General features: G+C 44.5%; 1 protein-coding gene across 3 annotated transcripts in view; it reads right to left on the bottom strand.

The window, feature by feature from the left end:
- The window catches only part of FLNB (filamin B), a 4,683,119-nt gene that overhangs the window by 2,372,419 nt on the left and 2,289,488 nt on the right, over positions 1 to 21,212 (bottom strand). For all 3 annotated transcript variants that reach the window (XM_044078790.1, XM_044078788.1, XM_044078789.1), the window contains exon 6: positions 17,034 to 17,152. In XM_044078790.1, the coding sequence (XP_043934725.1) occupies positions 17,034 to 17,152 (119 nt within the window). The remainder of the gene's footprint in view (positions 1 to 17,033; positions 17,153 to 21,212) is intronic.

Here is a 21,212-nt window from a genome sequence, read left to right as displayed (position 1 = left end):
ATCTGCAAAAGTACAATTTGTTTGGGATGGGGGAAGGGAGGGAGCCCCTCCAATATTCTCAAACATTTTTTAATATTTTGTTTTGCATCTTAGTTTTGGAAATCACTTTCTTCCTAAAAGCGTGCAGAGCAGACTCAAATATTCAGTCTATACTAGCAAGATCTGGAACAAGATTCCTCCTAAAACAAGGAGTACACAGAAGCATATGCTCAAGTACTTAACCTCCCAGTCATAGACCTTACCTTCAACTGAATGTGCAGCTGAGACAGTAGTGTCAACATAGCATCCAAGCCCACTGGCCCTCTATCATTTAAACAAAAAAAATTACTCAACTTATGAAATGTTGCCCTTGCATATATAAGAAAGTGTCAAATTATTTTCAGCTGTTGCCACTTATAACCATAATGAGAAGTTATGTACCTACCATAACGTTCCATGTTAGTTGTCTTCTTCTCGCCTTCTTTCTTGTTGGATGGGTCTGGAGCCGATCCTCGGCTCCAACTCGGCCTACACTAAAGCTCAAGAGCTATTTTTACCGGCTCGAGGCTACCCTGTATCCCACAATGCTAGGCGCTAACTACCCAGATCTCATTTGATAGCTAACACCATAGCAGTTCTGTTCACAGAACAAAGGAGAAAGAGGAATACCTATATATAGAACATACCAAGAAAAAGCAACCATGGGAGTCCATGCTGGGATGAAAGAAGGCCCAAAAGGATCCTTTCGGTCTGTCCAGGCTAGGGGGTTGGAGGGTGGGACGCAAGAAAGAAGGCGAGAAGAAGACAACTAACATGGAACGTTATGGTAGGTACATAACTTCTCAATGTTAAGTTGTCAATCTCGCCTTCATTCTTGCTGGATGGGACCGCATCCCTAGCACCTCAACCCTGGGTGGCTCATCGGAACAGACTCTTGAGGACGGTAGAACCAAAGTTAGCTCGGCTTCTGGAGGCCATGTCCAGTTTGTAATGAGAAATAAAGGTATGAGGAGAGGCCCATGTGGCTGCCGCACAAATGGAGTCTATAGGCAACCTAGCTTGAAAGGCTACTGTTGTAGCTAAGGCTCTACTTGAGTGGGCTCTAGGCCTTGAAGGAAGTTCTTGACGCCTCAGTTCATGGATGAAAGTAAACACAGAGGCTAACCATCTAGAAAGGGTTACTTTGGAAACTGGAAGGCCTTTCTTCCCTTCCGCATAAGACAGGAGGAGCTGCTCAGATTTCCTAACTTGCTTGGTTCTATCAAGGTAGTAACGGAGTTGACAGTGAAAATCCAAAAAATGCAACTTTTGTTCTGCTCTGTTGGAGTAATTAGGGAAGAAAACTGGGAGATCGATAGTCTGGTTTAGATTTGCCTCAGAAGATATCTTAGGTAAAAAAGATGGGTTTGTTCTGAGGGACACTCTATCTTTATGGAAAACCAGATAAGGAGGACAAACGCAAAGGGCGTGAAGTTCTGAGACTTTCCTCGCGAAGTTATGGCCACTAGAAATAGAGTTTTCCATGAGAGCAACGTCAAGGAACAGGAAGCCGCAGGTTCAAAGGGAGGGAGAATCAAAGAGGTTAAAACCAGATTCAAATCGCACTGTGGTGGGGGATCTATGATCGGGGGCTTAAGTAAAAAGATACCTTTAAGGAAGGCTTTACAAAGTTTATGGGACATAACAGTGGAGTCCGGCAAGCCAACATGAAAATTTGAAATGGCCGCTAACTGAACTCTGATAGTGGACGAAGAAGAACCTGATTGAAAAAGTTCGGCCAAGAAATCTAGGACTGATTGGACAGGTGCCGTGAAATGGTCCATGTTTCTAGTCTCTGCCCAGAAGGAAAAACGTTTCCATTTGCTAGCATAAATCCTCCTGGTAGAAGATTTGTGGGAAGCTAGAATGATGTCACGCACCGAATGGGAAATAAAGGGAAGCCTGGCTAAGGTTGGAAGTGGAGCAACCAAGCTGTGAGGTTGAGAGAGGGGAGGGACTGGTGCAGCTCGCCCGACTGATGGGTCAAGAGATCTGGCACTGGCTCCAGATGCCAGGGATGCTCCAAGAGGTAACGATGCAGGAACGGAAACCAGATTTGTTGAGGCCAGTAAGGGGCAATGAGGATCATTGTGGATCTCAATGCGGTAGCTTTCTGAATCAACTGTGTGATTAATGGAAAGGGGGGAAAAGCGTACAGGAGACCCCGGGGCCAATCATGGACTAGAGGATCTCTGAGGGGGCGGCCGGGAAGAGGGAAGAGAGTGAAGAAGTCGTGGCACTTGCTGTTTTGAGGTGTTGTGAAAAGATCGCAGCAAGACTGACCCCATCTTCGGAAAATCTTTTCCACTACTGACTGCTTGAGAGACCACTCGTGCAGCATGAGAATGGCTCTGCTCAGCCTGTCTGCTACGACGTTGGACTTCCCAGGGATATGCGTTGCTATCAGAAACCGCTGAGATCACCCACTGCCAAAGTCCGAGTGCTTCTCGACATAAGGGATAGGACTTGGTTCCGCCCTGCTTGTTGATGTACCACACTACGGACATATTGTCCGTCTAAACTGCAATAGTCCCGATGGGAAGAGAGTCCTTAAGGGCTTGCAACGCTAAAAGTACTGCTCTCATCTCCAGGACATTTATGTGCAGGTGGCACTCGAAAGGTTGCCATGTGCCCTGGACTGTCCTGCCCTGAAAATGCCCCCCCCCCCCCCGATCAGGGAGGCGTCCGTTGTCACCGAAGCAACCGGGGGGGGGGGGGGACAAAGCGTCTGCCCTGAATGACTTGAAGGGAGACCATCCACCAAGATAGGTGTTTCTTGCATGACTGGGTGATTAAAATGCTGTGTGACATTGGAAGCTGTTGAAAAGACCACTGGGAAAAGAGCATCCACTGAAGGATTCGCATGTGAAAGCGAGCTAGGGGAATTAACGTAATGGCTGCTGCCATGAGACCTAAAGTCTTCAGTACAAACCTGGCCTGGATTCTGTTGCTCTGAAGAAGGATGTGAACGTGTCCGCGAATATCTGAAATTCTTTGTGCGGTTAGTTTTGCAGACAGTTCGACTGTGTCTAATATGGCGCCTATGAAAGTAATAGACTGACAAGGCGACAAGGCAGACTTTTCGAAATTTATGGAGATACCTAGCTCTTTGCGAGTTTGAATGGTGTAATCTCTGGACTGAAGAAGTTGAAGCCTGGTGGTGGCGGTAAGGAGCCAGTCGTCCAGATATGGAAAAGTACAGTTTTGTACCTACCATAAATGTAGATGTTCGAGTGTACACCCTGCTGCAGTCATTACACTTGGGTTATCCTGTCGTCAGGCGGTCCCGCAGTCGGCCGGAATTCCAAGGTCTTGGTCTGGCGTCGGTTGTTGTCGCTTCTTCCCTGACGTCAGTGCGCCAGGAGTATATATATTACAACAGACGCCATTTTCTTCCGTTTTTCTTGCCCCAGATGTCAGGTGCCCCCAAAAAGGTGGTCAGTAATTAGTACCAAATTGAGTAAATTTTGCAAAAACACAAAATCCTTCCAGCTATAAGCAAATACATCAGGAAGGTATTGTAGATATTTTAGCCAGTTAGTTCAGAGGGGATGGAGGGAGGGTAACCTGGACTGCAGCAGGGTGTACACTCGAACATCTACATTTATGGTAGGTACAAAACTGTACTATGTTCATCGTGTTACCCTGCTGCAGTCATCACACTTGGGTTGAATCCCAAAGCTAAGGATGGGTGGAGGAATCATAGAGGGTTGTTGGAGGCTAGAAGGCCCTGCAGAACTGCAGTGGCAAAGCCAGCTCTAGTCTTAAAGTAAAGTGGTAAGTGATAGTGTTTGGTAAAGGTGTGTACTGAACTCCAAGTTGCAGCTTCCAAAATCTCCTTGGTTGGAACCCCCCTGAGGAAGGCTGTAGATGTAGCTGTTGCCCTGGTAGAGTGGGGCCTAATGGTAGCAGGAACTGGTTTTCCATGATGGGTATAGCAAAACCAAATGCAATGTCCTATCCATTTGGAAATGGTTTGTTTTGATATAACCTTCCCTTGTGAAGCTGTAGCATAGGATACAAAGAGCTGGTCAGATTTTCTGAAAACCTTAGTTTTATCCAAGTAGTAACGAAGTTTCCTGTGAATGTCCAAGGAATGCAGGAGTCTTTCTCCTTTGTTCTGTGGATTTGGGAAGAAGGTTGGTAAGTGGATGGTTTGATTTAAAGCCACACTGGAAACCACCTTAGGCATGAAGGAAGGATTAGTTCGTAGAGAAACTCTGTCTTGATGGAAAATGAGGAAAGGTTCCACTGCCATTAGTGCCTGTAGCTCTGAGATTCTTCTAGCTGAAGTTATTGCTAGCAGGAGGGCAGTCTTCCATGATAGAAACTGTAGATCTGCAGAGAAAGCTGGTTCAAATTGAGGTAGCGTAAGTTTTTCCAGAACAAAATTGAGGTCCCATGCTGGTGCAGGTGCTCTCCTGGGGGGGGGGTCTAATGTTTTTGCCCCTCTGAGGAACTGTCTTAGAAGTGGATGCGAAAATAAGGGTGGGTCCGTGTTGTAGTGGGCTGAAATAGCTGATGCATAGATTTTAATGGAAGAAAAAGAAAGTCCTTTGTGCAACATCTCAGTTAAGTACTGTAGAATCTGAGGCATGTGAGGCTGAAGTGTGTCTTGGTCTTTAGCTTGGTTCCAGGCACAAAACCTTTTCCATTTGTCCGAATAGGCCTTCCTGGTGCTGGGCCTCCTAGCTTCCAGAATAACATCCATAACTGCTTGGGAAAGAGGAGCTGGCTGGATGCTTAGGTGATTTGCCATGCAGCCAGATTTAAGGTTTTGAGCTGGCTGTGAAGAATCTGATTGTTTTGCTGTGTGAGCAAATGGGCAATTTGTGGTAAAATCCAAGGTGGGCCCTGGGCCATATTCCTCAAAAGTGGGTACCAGTGCTGGCGTGGCCAGTCTGGGGCTATGAGTATCAGTCGTGGTCTGTCCTTTCTGACTTTCAAAAGCACCTTTGTGAGGAGAGGCAATGGAGGGAAGGCATATACTGTCAGGTTTTTCCGACAATGAGAGTGCGTCCACTTTCCAAGCTTGGTGGTGCAGTGTCCTTGTACAAAATTTTGTTAGTTGATAGTTTTGAGGACTGGCAAACAGGTCTATGTCTGGAAGGCCCCATTTTTGAGTTATCATTGCAAATACTTGTGGATCCAGTTTCCACTCTTGGGGATCCATGATGTTTCTGCTGAGGTCGTCTGCCAATGTGTTCTTTTTTCCTGGCAGGAAATGAGCTTGTAACTGAACTTGGTAAGCCAGAGCTGTGTTCCAGAAGGTCATTGCTTGCCTGCATAGAGGGTAGGAGTGTGTACCCCCTTGTTTGTTTATGTACCACATTATTGTGGTGTTGTCCGTCCTTATTGTAAGTTGTCCTGGATGTAATAGATTCTTGAAGGCTGCCAGAGCATTTTGTACAGCTAGCATCTCTTTTTGATTGATGTGCAGATTCCTTTGATCTGCAGTCCATACGCCTCGAATGCACTGTCCTGCCATGTGTGCCCCCCAGGCGTAGTCCGATGCATCTGTTGTCATAGTTTGCCTGGCTGGGGGCAAGGTGAAAGGCTGACCCTTGTTGAGGTGACATGCCTGTGACCACCATAGAAACTCCTGTTGTAGGCAGGGAATGAGAGATATCATTGTGTCCAAGCTGTGGCTGTGTTGAGACCATACGCTTTTTAGGTACCACTGTAATTTCCTCATATGCAGCTTTGCAAATGGTATTAGTAGTATGCAAGATGCCATGAAGCCCAAGGCCTGCAGAATTTTTCTTGCAGGTAGTTGGGTCTTTGTTGCCATTGTTTTGAAATATTGAGTCAGTTGTAGTTGTTTGTCTGGCGTTAGATAAGCCTTCTGGGCCGTTGTATTCATGCTGGCACCCAGGAATTTTATATTTTGTGAGGGTACTAGTTTTGATTTCTTTTCGTTTACTGTGTACCCTAGGCAACTTAGAAGATGTTTTACAAAGGCCAGATGATGTAAGAGGATCTCCTTGCTTTCTGCTTGGATGAGGCAGTCGTCCAGGTATGGGTATATTTAAATTCCTCTTTGTCTGCAGTATGCAATTACTGGCGCCAGGCATTTTGTGAAGACCCTGGGCGCAGTAGATAAGCCAAAGGGCAGTGCAGAGAATTGGTAATGGGTTGAACCTGCAATGAAACGGAGGTATCTTCTGCAACTTTGTCTGATAGGGACATGCAGGTATGCCTCCTTGAGGTCCAATGTTACTAGCCATGCTTTCTTGCCCAACATGGGAAGAAGCTGCTGCAGTGTTAGCATCTTGAATTTGGGTACTTGTAAGAAGGTGTTTAGAATTGAAAGGTCCAGAATTGGTCTCCAGGCATTGTCCTTTCTGGGAACTAGAAAGAGTCTTGAGTAAAATCCTTGGCCTTGTTCTCGAGTAGGTACCAGTTGAATGGCTCTCATGTCCATGAGAGCTGTAATTTGTTTTTGTGCCTCTGCCCATTGATTTTGTGGCAGGTTTGGCATTCCTCTTTTCATTGGCAAGGTGTGAAAATGGAATCTGTATCCTCGTGAAATTATGTCTAGGACAAATTTGTCCTTTGTGACAATGTGCCAGTTGTCTGAAAAAAGTGCGAGTTTTCCTCCCAAGGGGGCTGCCAAGAGAGTGTTGCTTGGCCAGATGAGGTGCAAGTCATTGAGTTTGCCTTCTGGTAGGTTGGGACCTGTCTTCTCCTCCCTTCTGTGTTGCAGTGCCCCATTGTTGAGGTTTGTACTGGGCTTGTGGTTGTCCTCTGCCTCTTAGATGTCTGTATTTACCCCTCTGTGGTCTGTCAGCAGCTGGAAAGGACGAATTTTTTGTTGGCCAATTTCTGCTGAAGCGAGGGGACTGTACCTGTAGGAAATCTTTGACTGTCTGCATAGATTTTGCCTTATCCTCCATTTTCTTTAAGACTTCTACTTTAATTCCAAAAGGAACATCCTGCTGTAAGGGAGCATTTAGAAGCTTTGCTTTAACATGATCAGGCAGAGTTTGTTTCTTTAACCAAGCATGTCTACGTATAACAGACCCACTGACAGCCGCTCTGCAGGAGGCCTCCAGAGAATCAAACCCACAGTGTAAGGTGTGTTTGCCCACCTGTTCAGTTGCATGCAACAGATCCTGCATTTCTTTCAATTCAGACTGTTGAGGGAAAGTGGTGATTCTTTGCTTTAACTGTGAGATTAGAAATTGCTGATACTTAAGCATGTGAAATTGGCAATTTAGTGCCCTCATCGCTAGAGTGGCTGAGGTGTAAACCTTTTTCCCCATCTGTCTAGTGATCTGGAATCCCTTTCAGAGGGTACAGGATTTTTAGCCATAGAAGCCTTAGCCCCTTTGGGACCCTGGGAGATTGTCTCTGGGTCAGCAACATGACTTTTATATAGAAATTTATGAGAATCAGGTACTCTGTAGTATCTGTCAGGCTTGGCCGGAGCAGGTGGAAGAGAGTCTGGGTTCAAACTGGATTCTAAGTAAACATCATCCACAATATCTAACACGGGTGGGATGACAAGTGGTCTGTGCTGGGGGAGTAAAAGAAACTCTCTGAGCCTTTTCTTCGAGTCAGAGTAGTCCTGACCTTCCCAGTGGAAATGTTCCCTCATAGTGTGTAAAGTTTCCCCAAAGGAATAGTCTTCAGGAGGAGAAGCTGAGGGAATGGAAAACTCAGCATTAGAATCTTCATAAGGGGAGAAGGAGTAATCTTGGTCTTCAGAAGAGGCTGAAGAAATGGACACTTGTTCAGAGGATGCATAATCTTCCTCTTGTCTAGGCCTTTTGTCAGGAGGAGGCTGGGAACCCCTGATTAAAGAGATCAAATCTTCAGCCATTTTGAGCATCTGTTTCTCAGGTATGGGGCCTTGAACAGGGGACTGAAATGCAGTCCTTTTAGATTTAATAGGAGTCTTCGTCTTAGGATACGTTTTAATGGTAAGCGTTGTCGGCCTGAAAACGCCTTCAGAAACCAAAGGCGTTTCAGCAGTACCGGCATCTTTATCAGCAATGTCGTCGGTAGGGCCTGAACAAAATGGTTGCGTCGGCCTGGTACATTCCGTCAAAAGTTCCGAAGCGGTCCCGGGTTCCAAATCTGTGGTAGTCAGGGGCTGCGACGGAGCCTCACTGAGGACCAGAGACCGGACCAGCCAAGGCCTTGGAATTTGGCTTAGGCCTGGGCGGTCTGTCCTTATCCTTGCGTTTTTTGTGCACGCCGGTAGTCGGTTGCTCCGACGGCATACTGTAATAAAATTTTCTACCGAAGTAATGTCGTGCAAAATCAAAGCGTCTTTTAATAGTACGTTTAATAAACCTAGCACAAAAATGACAACTAGTGACGTCATGGTCTGGGCCTTGGCAAGGTATGCAATAAGAATGAAAATCCTTATGAGGTATTTGCTTCCCACAAGAAATACAATTGTTAACTTTTTCTGACATCGGTCTGAGGCAAGAAAAGTTTCCCCAATGGGGTACTTAGCTTTATAGAAGACTTCGGTCTGAAATTCGAATTCGAAAATCTCAGGAGTCGGCCGACCGGCACTTGCAAACTGCTTCTGCTTCGGGCACCATGCGACAAGAAAGACTGAAGAAAATGGAGTTGGTTGCAATATATATACCCCTGGCACACTGACGTCAGGGAAGAAGCGACAACAACCGACGCCGGACCAAGACTTTGGAATTCCGGCCGACTGCGGGACCGCCTGACGACAGGATAACCCAAGTGTGATGACCGCAGCAGGGTACCACGATGAACATCACCTGGAATCCTTGACGTCTCAGATGAGCCGTAACCACTGCCATGCATTTGGTGAACACTCGGGGGGCTGTAGTGAGACCAAAGGGCAGGGCCCTGAACTGGTAGTGACTGGCCCCCAGCCGGAAGCAGAGAAACCTCCTGGAGCGCCTGTGCATCTTGATGTGGTAGTACACATCCTGAAGGTCTATAGAGCACATCCAATTGTCCTGGCCCAAAAAGGGTAGAATAGACTGTAGCGTGACCATCCAGAACTTCGTTCTTTGGACAGACCTGTTCAGCCTGCTGAGATCCAAAATTGGTCTCCAGTCCCCTGTCTTTTTTGGTACCAAAAAGAACTTGGAGTAGATTCCGGATCCTTGCTGGTCTGCTGGGACTGGTTGGATGGCTCTTTTTCTTAGCAGTTTTGAGATGTCTAATACTGCTTGTTCCCTTAGACCGGGTGGAACATCTGTAAGGGGCCTTTTTGGCTGTGTTGGGGCGTGGGAAAAGGGAATTTCGTAACCCTCGGATATGATTGACCGTACCCATTTGTCTTAGGTGAGGGAAAGCCAGGCTTCTGGGTACAGTGATAATCTTCCCCCGACTGCCTCCGTAGGCGGACAGTCGGGCAGCTTCTCAGGGATGCTGGAAGGGCTGGCCAGAGACAGCTTCTCTGCTACCCTGACTCTGCAGACCCCCTCTGCCCCTAGAGTGGTGTCTGTTATTGTCCCCCCCCCCCTGCCTCTAGAGGGGAACTCACCTCGTGCGTCAGGCGCGACTCCCTGTGGTTTCCGAAACCACATTTTTCCACCCTTCTGACCCTTTGGGTATGGTCTAGACGGGGTAGAAAAACAGACTCCCACGGCAGAGAGAGTCTTGCCATCCTGTTCGCATCTGGTCAAAGCATCCTTCATCAGAGGTCCAAACAACACCGAACTATCAAAGGGGAAGTTAGTGAAGGACGCCTTGAAGGGGTCAGCAAAGTTACAAAGCCGCATCCACCCATGACGGCTTAAGGCCACGCCTGTGCCTGCAGCCCCACTCGCCCCATCGGCCACATAGGAAATAAGCCGCATGGAGGAGTTAACAATAGAGTTCAGGGTTGCCAGCTGGGAGTTGATTTTGTCTTGAGACCCCCGCAGCTGTTGGATCCTGTAGAGTATCACCCATTTCTTTGAGCATGTCTCTTTGAAGGCGGATGAAATGACACAAGTAATTCAGCGACCACATGGTAAAGGTCGCTAAAGAAAACATCTGCTTGCCATACCTATCCATAGTCCTAGATTCCTTATTAGGAGGATGGATCGGTACTGAAGGATCAGCCAGTTCCTTCTTAGTGGCTGCCGCCACCACCATGGCATCAACAGGGACACCCTTGGTTAAAAACTGCTTATCAGAAGGGGCTGTGATAAATTTTGAAGGCCTCGGTGGGGTAGGTTCCATCGTGTCAGGGGCCGTCCATGCCTTCTGCGCCACCATTTCCATGAGGGGGTCAAAGGGCAAAGAAACCCAGGAGGTGGAAGGGCAAGAACCAAAAGCCTCTAGGTAAACCGACTCGTCCTCGGAAGGATTAAGGGTAGACCAGTTCCCCCTCTGCTTGAGGATCTCAAGGATGTCAGAAAAGGAGACATCCTCAGAGGGGGACCGTGGGGACCCTTCCGACTCATCAAAGTCGGTATCAAATGTGACGGACTCAGAAGAGTCCACATGCTTCCTCTTGCATTTCCTCTTCCGAGGGGGCTCCCCTGACGGATCAGGGGAGGCCTTGGAAGAGGAGGATGCTCCCAATGGGGGCACCTGAGACGTTGGATCTCTGCGGTCGGGGTCGAGAGGATGGGTAGAGACCGTAGCAGGCACAACAGTGGGAGGAGCTGAGGGAGCTGACCGTGGAGCAGGCACAGGGGCCAGAACACTCCTCATGACCTCAAAAGCACCCCTATCAGGCAGAGAAGAAGGTCCCCGCTCCAAAGAGATAAGGACCCCTCCCGGCACTGAGAGGGATGGCTCCGAGACCGATGTCGGGGCCGAACTCACCTGCACCGAGGATCCGAGAGGGAGAACGGGGTCGGACAAGGGTCTGATGCCGCTCGCCCCCTCGGAGCAGACGAGGGAGTCCCGGTGCCCGGATCCCTCCAATGATGGAACCATGGAAGAAATTGGAGCCGACGACAGAGCCGAAAGGTGTGGTATCGGCTCCGACGTGTCGACGGTCCCGGCTCCCACGAACTCCGGCTCAGAGGAAGAGTCGGAGGAGGAATCGACGATGGAATGGGGATAGCCGCTGTCTGACGAGAAGGGCTATGAAGCATCTGGGCTAGTGCCTGCGACTTAAGGAGTCTGCTAACCACCCTCTCGAGGTCATGCTCCGAAAGCCTGGAAGACCGAGAGGAATGGGACCGATGGCTCCACTCCGAAAGCAAGGGAGATCTTGGAGCCGAATGGACTGACTCCAAAGAAGGAGACCTGGAGCGCTTACGGCTCGCAGACGGTTCCGACACAATGATCGGAGCCGACTGAGTCTTGGGAGCATCGGCTCCGGCCGGAGCCGACGTAGGAGCACTAAGAGCACCACTAGTCGAAGGCTCTGTTCGTGGAGCCAACGGCTTAGTGGGCTTCGAAGGTTTGCCCGACGAAGACTTGGTCGGGGAACCTTCGGGCTTCAACAAGCCTCTCAAGATAAACCTTGAGCCGGTAAAAATAGCTCTCCAGCTTTAGTATAGGCCGAGGCGGAGCCGAGGATCGGCTCCAGACCCATCCAGCAATAATGAAAGCGAGATTGACAACTTAACATAATGGCTATTTTGCAGATGCATTCCTATCACATAAGTATGGCCGTATAGTTCTATGAACTCTGTGTGTTCCTTGAGTGATAAAAGCTGCCAAGAGAATTCTGCCCAGCCACACACTGTACTCACATTTTGTCAACATTGTAACTACTGAACAAACTACCTACTTGCAATGTAATTTCAAATGACAACTGTATTTACCTGCAGTTTTTATTTCAGTCTTTCCTACATTGCAATGACTCTGATATCAAAAATACAACTTTTCTGCCCTTGAACAATTTTATGGATACCAACATGTGCAGTTGATAAGTAGCGACACCAAGATGACTTTTATTTTTATTACAAATGCAACAAGGGCAGTCAGTGATCACAAATTTTTTATTTCTCAAAAAAAAATTGCTGTATTTGACTTTTAACTGTAAAACAAAATGCATGGGCTACTTTATCAGATGTGAGTATAGGGGGAAGTAACATCACCAGAAGGGATCATAGGGGAAACAGCCCCCCTCCCCCACACACACACTGACGTGTGCTGCTGTGCTGTTGCAGAGGTTAGTGGGTAATATGCTTTTAGATTTCTTATAGTGGGGGTGGCAGCCCCCTTACTCTGGGATTCCAAATCTATGTTCCATCAAAAGTGACTCGCTATGTAAATATTGCAGTTGTGCTACTCTGTGTTGTATCGGTCGGTGGTGACAGTGCAGTGATAATACTTTTTAAGATTTGTTACAGGGGGTTATGGGAGATTAGTAACCCCCTTACTCACATATTCTAATATGGGTTATGGGTAAATGGCAGCCTTATGAGCCAGTGGCAGCCCCCTTACTCATCTATTCTAGTGTGGGGTTATTGGGGAATACAAATTCATTATTCACACATTCTAATATGTGCTATCTTCAGTCAGTGATCCAAAATACATATTGCATGAACATTTTTTTTAAATATATGCCATAATGCGTGTATATCTTATTGTTGATGTATATTGTAGGAGATGCAACCATACACTTAAGGAACCCTGTATACAAACAAATCATGTATAAACAAAGCATAAATACACTAAAAATACACAACGTTAAGGAAAATTCATTCAGAGCAAACTATAATAAAATGCTTCTCTTTGTACACTGATCAAAAATTGTTAATGTAAAAAATGACTTCTTTTTGTTTTCCTAAATCTGAATAAAAGAGGTGTGGCTTTAATCAAACTCTGCAAATAGGCAATAACCACACAATACTTAATATCACTACATCGTTCTAAACCTGAAATGGTACCTGGAATAGAAAAAAAAAATCTATTGTATACACAACAGATAAAATACCAACAGCAGAGTTTAAATAAACCCCACATGTGACAATCAAACCACCTGGAAATAACAATTTAAACAAATGCCGTAGATTGTGTAGCCAGAAACTGCCAACATGTAGTCTTATACACGAACTGTTTATTTATGACAAGTTCTCAAGAAAAACAAATCCGATACATTCAAGTATCATATAACCTAACCTTGCTTTAAGCTTCCCAGTCCCAGATGAAGCTTATTAGTAACAATACTGTGTTCCACACCACATTTTCCCTATTTCTTCCACTCCACAATGTCAGATGTAATACTCCATGCTTAGGGGGTAAAAGCCCAGAACCATGCTGCTAGGCAGTTGTGGGCTTGTTAGTTGTCAAGGGACGGACGTGTGTCAGGCGCACTGTGTAGGAAGTTAGCCTTCTGTTTTTCTTTGGAAGACTATAATTTTGCTACAGAAAATTCAGTTGGCAGTTGTTTTAGTACAGTTATTATTTATATTTATTTATATATGATGGTGCAAGTAGTCGATAATTTGTGCACATTGTAAGCTCCACCGGTACTTTGGCCTCCCCCCCTTTTGTTTGGTTTTGTCAATCATGTGTCCCACGCACTGGCTGTAAAGAAGCTTGACAAAAATTACACTAAAAACTGTTGGCTAAAGCTTGCAGCCTTGCACTTTTAAACACTAAAAATAGTTACTGCTGAATCTCCATTTGAGCACTACTTTTCTAGAGTTCGTATACTGATGCCACTTAGTTCTCAAACAGTATTTCTTGCATCTATGGGAGGCACACACAACTACTGGTGCCAGGTTAGGTTTCTATTGGTCAGGTAATGCGATGTTCTCGCTCATTGGTTGGCTACCGAATATCGTTTTTATTTTTTTTAAGTTTCCCAAGTCTCAAAAAAAAAAAAATCGGGAACCGAAGGAGCCACTCGGGAATTCATGGCACCCCATTATTTTCCCCTCAAAACCGGTAAATTCCAAGGAATTCGGTATGGTTGAGAGGTATGGCCTATACTAGAAATCCCCACTCCAGAGTGAGAGCCATCCTGAGGACATCACACAGGCAGCCATGAGGGCTACATGTGCCCTCACCAACATCTCATCAAGATAAGTGCATTAGATAGGCTCTAAACCCTCATTTGGATTGGGGAGGAGCATCCTACATCATAGTGGGGACCACAATGCTCTTCCCAATGTAAATACACTCTCTTGGTACTCACTATCACAGCTACTGCCAATGTGACTTAGTTACTAAATGCCCACCCCAAGGTTGTCCATTATAGTGCCATTCCTCCCTAAGTGACTGTGGCACAGGAAGGCCGTTGTCCACCTTCCTCCAGTATGGACACACCCATCCTCCCCCATGCCAGTTCCAACAGATGCTTGAGCTGAAAAGTCAGCTTGGATCACCAGGGGTGTAATCAGACTTCATTTATCTATGCCAGTGGAGCTGGCTTTACAGTCATTCAAACTTTCCATGATGGTTGGTGTCCTCAGAGTTGGTTATGAAAGATCGAAAGGGTGCTGGGATTTCCTGCATGTGAGGGATGGGGAAGGGCAATCTCCAACAAAGCAAACATTTTCCAACCAGGATATCATATCAACTACCATTATAAACAGAATTAACTCAAATAATTGTTCACTGATCATAATATACCTAAGTACATTACACAGGCAACTTCCAAAGAGTCACTCAAGTTCATTCACTCATAAGCAGCACAATTGCTGACACTGACAGTTATAAAATCATTTGTGGTGGTGTACATCTGTGTCTAATGGGAGGGAGGAGCTAAACATTCCACAAACTGATGTCCCTTTCCAGGGCAGAGTAGCAATGGTATACTGCATCACTGACATCTGGATGGTGTTGGTAGATGAAGTAGCAAGTTAAGATGCTAACAAATACCATGGACACCTCGGTAGTCTACATACATCCTAACTGTCAGCTTTTCAGTGTCACGATCTAAAGACAGAAAACAACTTCTGCAGAAAGGATGATGTCAATGCATTAACTCCAAAAATCTAATCCCTTCTTGGATGATGCTTTAAAGAAGTTTATCATGTCATAACAAAAGCTAATCTTCCGCAGACATAAAAAACATTTAATATCTGCTAATGGCACAAACGTTGAAATAATCAAAAGTTTATAAGATGACATGAACAGCACAGATTTGTGGTATGGAGAACATCTGCAGCATATATGTTAATGAGTGGACTTCATCTTCCCTTGTTGCCACAAATTTACTAAAGGTGCCTCTTTTTTGCTTTATCCAACACAAAAGGTATGTTTAACAGTAGGCTTGCAGTAGAAAGAAACACCATTACTACTATAAAAAGCCAGCATTTTAACATACCAGCTCTGTGGCACAGATGGATAAACACAAAATGCCCTGGGTTGATTAGTGACCGGGGTGCTGGAGAGGATGGGACTGATCAGGAAACACTCATCTTCAGGAAAGTGATGGCAGCTCCAACAACAACAGGATACCTGCCAGAGGCTAACTGTGACTGTGGGCTGAAAAATGGGTCAAAGGTGTAAGTGCCCTCACTACACGGAAGCATACATTGTGCAGGATAAAGTGTGCTGCAGAACCCCTCATACACAAGGCTCACACTGGGAAGAGGTTAGGATAAGACAGCAAAATACAACCCTGCACCACGGAAAAGCAGTCAACATTACATGCATTTAGGCTGTTGGTAGTTTTCCACCCTGTGGAAAATCATGAGACCACCCTTAAACACAGGTGGTTCCAGCTAGAGGAAGTGAAGCCAGATGCTCAAACCATAAGGAGAAGAATGGGTCCAGTGCAAGGAACAAAATGGCTGTTCAGACAACTAGCCCCAAGGTCAGTTCCCAAGAACAAAATGGCTGTTCAGACAACTGCCCCAAGGTCAGTTCCCAAGAGAGCTCAACCCTAAAACACAGTTTAAATAAAAAAACAAAAGTGGGCATACGAGCAATTTCATTACTAAAAAGTGCATTTTTTATATGTATGCATGTTTCATGTGTATGTAAAAATCCACTGAAGCACAAATTAAAAGAATAGCTTTTTATAAAAATGTTAGGTTACAGAATTCATTCTGAAAAAAGCCAGTACAATGGAATCCTACTGCTGAACTCTGTCTTTTATTTCAGAGGTGTTAAACTAACTTTCATATTAATCACAGCTCACAGACATAACCCTAATCCTTTGACTGTTGGCAAATCTTAATTAGGACATACAACAGGAAGCTGTGTGTCACTCTTCCTACAGCTGCATAGTGGTGTACAGTGGATACAAAAGCTTTTGTGTGCATTGCGTCTATGTTCAGCCATTGAATGGAACTTCCACTGCATGGCTGAACATCGAACTCTATCCATCAAATGTTCAATCAGCGAATGTTCATTGCATCAACAGGGAAAGTAACTAGTTGGCCACCACTTCCCCATCTGCCCCACTGCAATATTTCAAACCCATCAAAGTGAGGGCTTCGCTCCTCACACACACCCAACTATAGGGACTGCACTACACTGGGGAGATGGGGAAGTGGGGGCCAACTAGTTACTTTACCCATCAATTAAATGAACGTTCATTGAATGAACATTCAATGGATAGGATTCGAAGCCATTCGATGGAAGTTCCATTTGATGGCTGAACATATACCCATGCACACCACCTAATAAATCTGAAGTCTTCACTGCCAGATAATTAGAAGATCTGTGTAATACAGGTAAACCATTCCATATCCAACAAGAGGCTTCTTCTACAGATGCCCTTAACAAACCCCTTCCACTCTTGAGGTGTCTGAAAAAACTTTCTCTGCCAGCCTTCCAACTTCTCAAACCAACTATAAGACTAAGGTCATCCTGTCCATGCATCATTGGCAAAGCAAGGCTCATACTCTATAGAGCTATTTGCACTGCTTGTCTTACTGGTAACAACTTGGTTTAGAGAAGAAAATAAAGTACAGCATTTTGCAGAAGCATCCTTACATCCAACCACTTGGTATGATTCTCTAAACAGCAGTTGTGACTATAGAAGGGGTCAGTTAAATAGTAAGAAGCAGGAAAATTATCAAGGGATGACAGCTGGACATGCGAGTGTTCACTAAAGTTAAAATTCCTTACTACAAGTAACAGCAGATGTAAAGAAAAAAACAAATAACACAAACAGATGGCACTTCTTATTCATAATACAATGCATAACCAAAAATACAGACCTCTTCTCTGGTTCCTTCTGGATCCTCAACAAAAACCAGTACTTCTCCCTGTCCAGCACTGATGGTCTCCACTGTAAATTTAGCAGGGTGCATAACAACATTTCCAGTTGGTTCAATACCTAAACAGAGAAAAATTAAACATTTACAACTGAAGTATACAACTTCATTTTACAAAGTACTCTGCACTAAACAAGGTTACATTTCTTCTACTTTATACCAAACTACTCTTTTCTGCAACTTATAAACCACTCACTAATTAGAAATAATCTCAGCACTAACATGGTTTCATAGTTTCATCAGACGTAATAGAGCATTCCTTCTCAAAAAAAAAAAACTCAGTACATAAATAGTGTTGGAAAATATACCACTGAACATCCTACCACTGTGTCCCACTACCACAAAAAGTGTCCGTGATAAACCCAATATCAGACTATGTCCAGCACATACAACTCATACTGATAACCAAGAAACCTTTTTCAGAAATGTTACCTGACTGGTTGTCCTGACACAAAAACAAATAAAATGTCGCTTTAAGTGTTCCCAACTTCATTAGCAACAGAAAATGTAAAACTGTGATCTTAATTACATTTCATATGAGTTGTGATGGTGATAAACTACAGTATTTATCAACATAAAATGACGCTTTTATTATATGTGTGTGTGTGTGTGTGTGTGTATACATTATATATATATATATATATATATATATATATATATATATATATATATATATATATATATATATATATATATATATATATATATATATATATATATATATATACACACACACACACACACACACACACACACACACACATACACACACACACACACGATATAAAAAGTGTACACACCCCTGTTAAAACGCCAGGTTTTTGTGATATAAAAAAATGAGACCACAATAAATCTTTCAAAACTTTCCCCACCTTTAATGTGACCTATAACCTGTACAACTCAATAGAAAAACAAATATGTTAGGGGAAAATATAAAAAGTAATAATAAAAAAAAACCACTACGCTGGTTCCATAAGTGTGCACACCCTTAAACTAATACTTTGCTGTGTGTGCACACCCTTAAACTAATACTTTGTTGAAGCACCTTTTGATTTAATTACAGCATTCAGTCTTCTTGGGTAAGAGTCTATCAGCATGGCGCATCTGACTTGGAAATATTTGCCCACTCTTCCTTGCAAAAGTGCTCCAAATTTGTCTGTTTGCAAGGGCATCTCTTGTGCACTGCCCTCTTCAGGTCACCCCCACAGATTTTTTATTAGATTTAGGTCTGGGCTCTCGCTGGGCCACTCCAAAACTTTAATTTTCTTCTGGTGAAGCCATTCTTTTGTTGATTTGGATGTATGCTTGGGGTCACTGTTGTGTTGAAAGGTGAAATTCCTCTTCATCTTCAGCTTTCTAGCAGACACTTGAAGGTTCTGGGCCAAAAGTGACTGGTATTTGGAACTGTTCATAAGTCCCTCCACCTTGACTAAAGCCCCAGTTCTAGCTGAATAAAAACAACCTCAAAGCATGACACTGCCATCACCATGCTTCACCATGGGGATGGTGTTTTTTTTGGTGATGCAAAGTGTTGTTTTTGCGCCAAACATTCTTTTGGAATTGTGGCCAAAAAGTTCAACCTTGGTGTCATCAGACCAGAACACATTTCCCACATGCTTTTGGGAGACTTTATGTATTGTTTTGCAAATTTTAGTCTGGCCTGGATGTTTTTCTGTGTAAGAAAAGGCTTCCATCTTGCAACCCTACCTCATAGTCCAGACATATGGAGACTATGGAAAATTGTTGTCACATGTAGTACACAACCAGTAACTTGCCAGAAATTCCTGCAGCTCCTTCAGTGTTGCTGTAGTTCTCTTGGCAGTCTCCCTGACCAGTTTTCGTCTTGTCTTTTCATCAATTTTGGAGGGACGTCCAGTTCTTTGCAACGTCACTGTTGTCCCATATTTTCTCCACTTTTTGATGACTGTCTTCACTGTGTTTCATGGTATATCCAATGCTGTGGAAAATGTTTTGTACCCTTCCTCTGACTGATAGTTTTCAACAATGAGATCCCTTTGATGCTTTCTAAGCTCTCTGCGAACCATGGCTTTTGCTGTAGCAGACAACTGAGTAAATGTCAGGAAAACCCTCCTAGGACAACTGAACTTTATTTGGGGTTAATCAGAGTCTCTTTAACTGATGGCAGGTGTGTACCCAAGAAGACTGAATGCTGCAATTAAATCAAAGGGTGCTTCAACAAAGTATTAGTTTAAGGGTGTGCACACTTATACAACCAGCTTATTGTATGTTTTTTATTTGTTTTATATTTTTCCCCTAACACATTTGTTTGTTTTTTCAACTGAATTGTACAGGTTATAGATCACATTAAAGGTAGGAAAAGTTTTGAAATGATTTACTGTGGTCTCATTTTTTTTGTATCACAAAAACCTGGCATTTTAACAGGGGTGTTAGCCAATCAGTATTCCTTCCTAGCCTGGTCGGACTTTATCTCCTGCTTTTTCCTGCACTCCTCCTTTTTTTTCCCCTGACTTCCTTCCACTACCAGCCTTCCTTATGTACCTTATATCCATATCTGGCTCAGCCACAGATTTTCTGTAGTCCTCACACATGCTGTTTTGAGGTGCTGACATTCTTCTTCAACTCCACCTATTTCCTCCTTTTCTTCGGGTGCTAGAGCCATGAGTAATTCCTTGAAATGTTGTGCTTGCTTTCTCTCCAGTCAACTTCCAGGTCTTCAGCCTGGACTCTGTTCACCTTAGAGCCATCTCTGACCACTGCTTGCAGCTGAATGTGGCAACCAGTGGTTATACTGTGGGCCAACTGTTTCACTGGGTTGACTTTGCAATCATTGACTCTACCCCACTGGAAGGGGAAAGTCTACCTCAGTTGCATACTGGGCACTCTTGTATGTGATCTTGTGACTGTCGCAATTTCCGAACCATGTGTTGGCTACTATCAAGCCATTTGCCAGACAGAAGTCTAGAATAGCCTGTCCTTTATTCCTTCTGTCTCACACATGTGGATTCAGGCAGTCCTCATATCCTGTTCTGTCTGTCCCGATATGTGCATTCATGTCAACTATTATCAACACTAATTCCTATTGTCCTGCTTTATCTAGTAGGTCCTACAACTACTGTCTGAATACATTTTTTTCCTCACTATCACAACCCTGATGTGGGGCACTGGCTGAGATTACGAATACTGCCCTATCATTACACTGGAGTCTGACTGCCATAAGTCTGGCACTAGTTCTGATGATATCCATCAATGCCTTCTGAAGGCACTCTCTGACCACAATTCCCACACCATTTCTAGAGTGTCCCCCTCCTGAAGAGTAGACTCTGGATCACACACCAAGTAGCTTTGCTGCACTGCCCTTCTGTTTTGTCTTTTGGACACACAGGATGTCCAGTCATCCACTTCTATGCTGCATCCTGTCAGTGAATCTAAATTAAGTGCAACAATTCTCAGTTCAGGTTTGGCAAATTGATTGGATTTACGTCCATCTTTTTCTCAACAGAGCTATCCCAGGTAACCCAGGCTGGGCAACTAGACACCAGCCGGCCAGTAGCTTACTGACCCAAGAGTACTGGGCTTTATAGTGGGCACAGACTGGCCAATAGGGGCACATACACCAATCCCCATTGTTAGCATGGCTCCCTGGCATAGATCGGAGTAGGCTGTATCCTCAACCCACTTATCACCAGTAACTAACCATGTCCATTTTGGCAGCATTAGTCAATATGACTGAATCACCTAGTGTATATCAGAGCGTATGTATGTACCTTTAAGAAGCATTTCCAGATGTAAGCACGTGCAGGCAGCAGTGCCATTTTGAGAGAACAGCCAGAGTGTTATCATGTAATAGTGTGGCAGTCAGTCTGCTTGTAAGTTTATTTAACTTTAAGTTACAAAGCCTCCTTTCTGATGTGTTTGTATATAACAAAGCTGCTTGAACCCTCAAATGTTCGTCTTCTATCCTGACCAAACAAGCAACATGGTGTCAGAACTGGGATCAGAAGAACAACTTCTTCGAGCCATGTGATGCACAGTTGAAGGTGAAGGCAGACTAAGCAGGCTGAGTGAAATGGAGCTCAGACAAACAAAAAACAGCCAGAAACAAGCTAAAGGTAAAGAAAACTGCACAAATTATTCATTTGT

Source organism: Protopterus annectens, chromosome 7.part1 (assembly GCF_019279795.1).
Source record: "Protopterus annectens isolate FY-2018-M chromosome 7.part1, PAN1.0, whole genome shotgun sequence".
In the NCBI taxonomy this organism is placed as follows: domain Eukaryota; kingdom Metazoa; phylum Chordata; order Ceratodontiformes; family Protopteridae; genus Protopterus; species Protopterus annectens.
The sequence above is the reverse complement of the archived record's forward strand: the minus strand, read 5'-3'. Positions and strand labels throughout refer to the sequence as shown.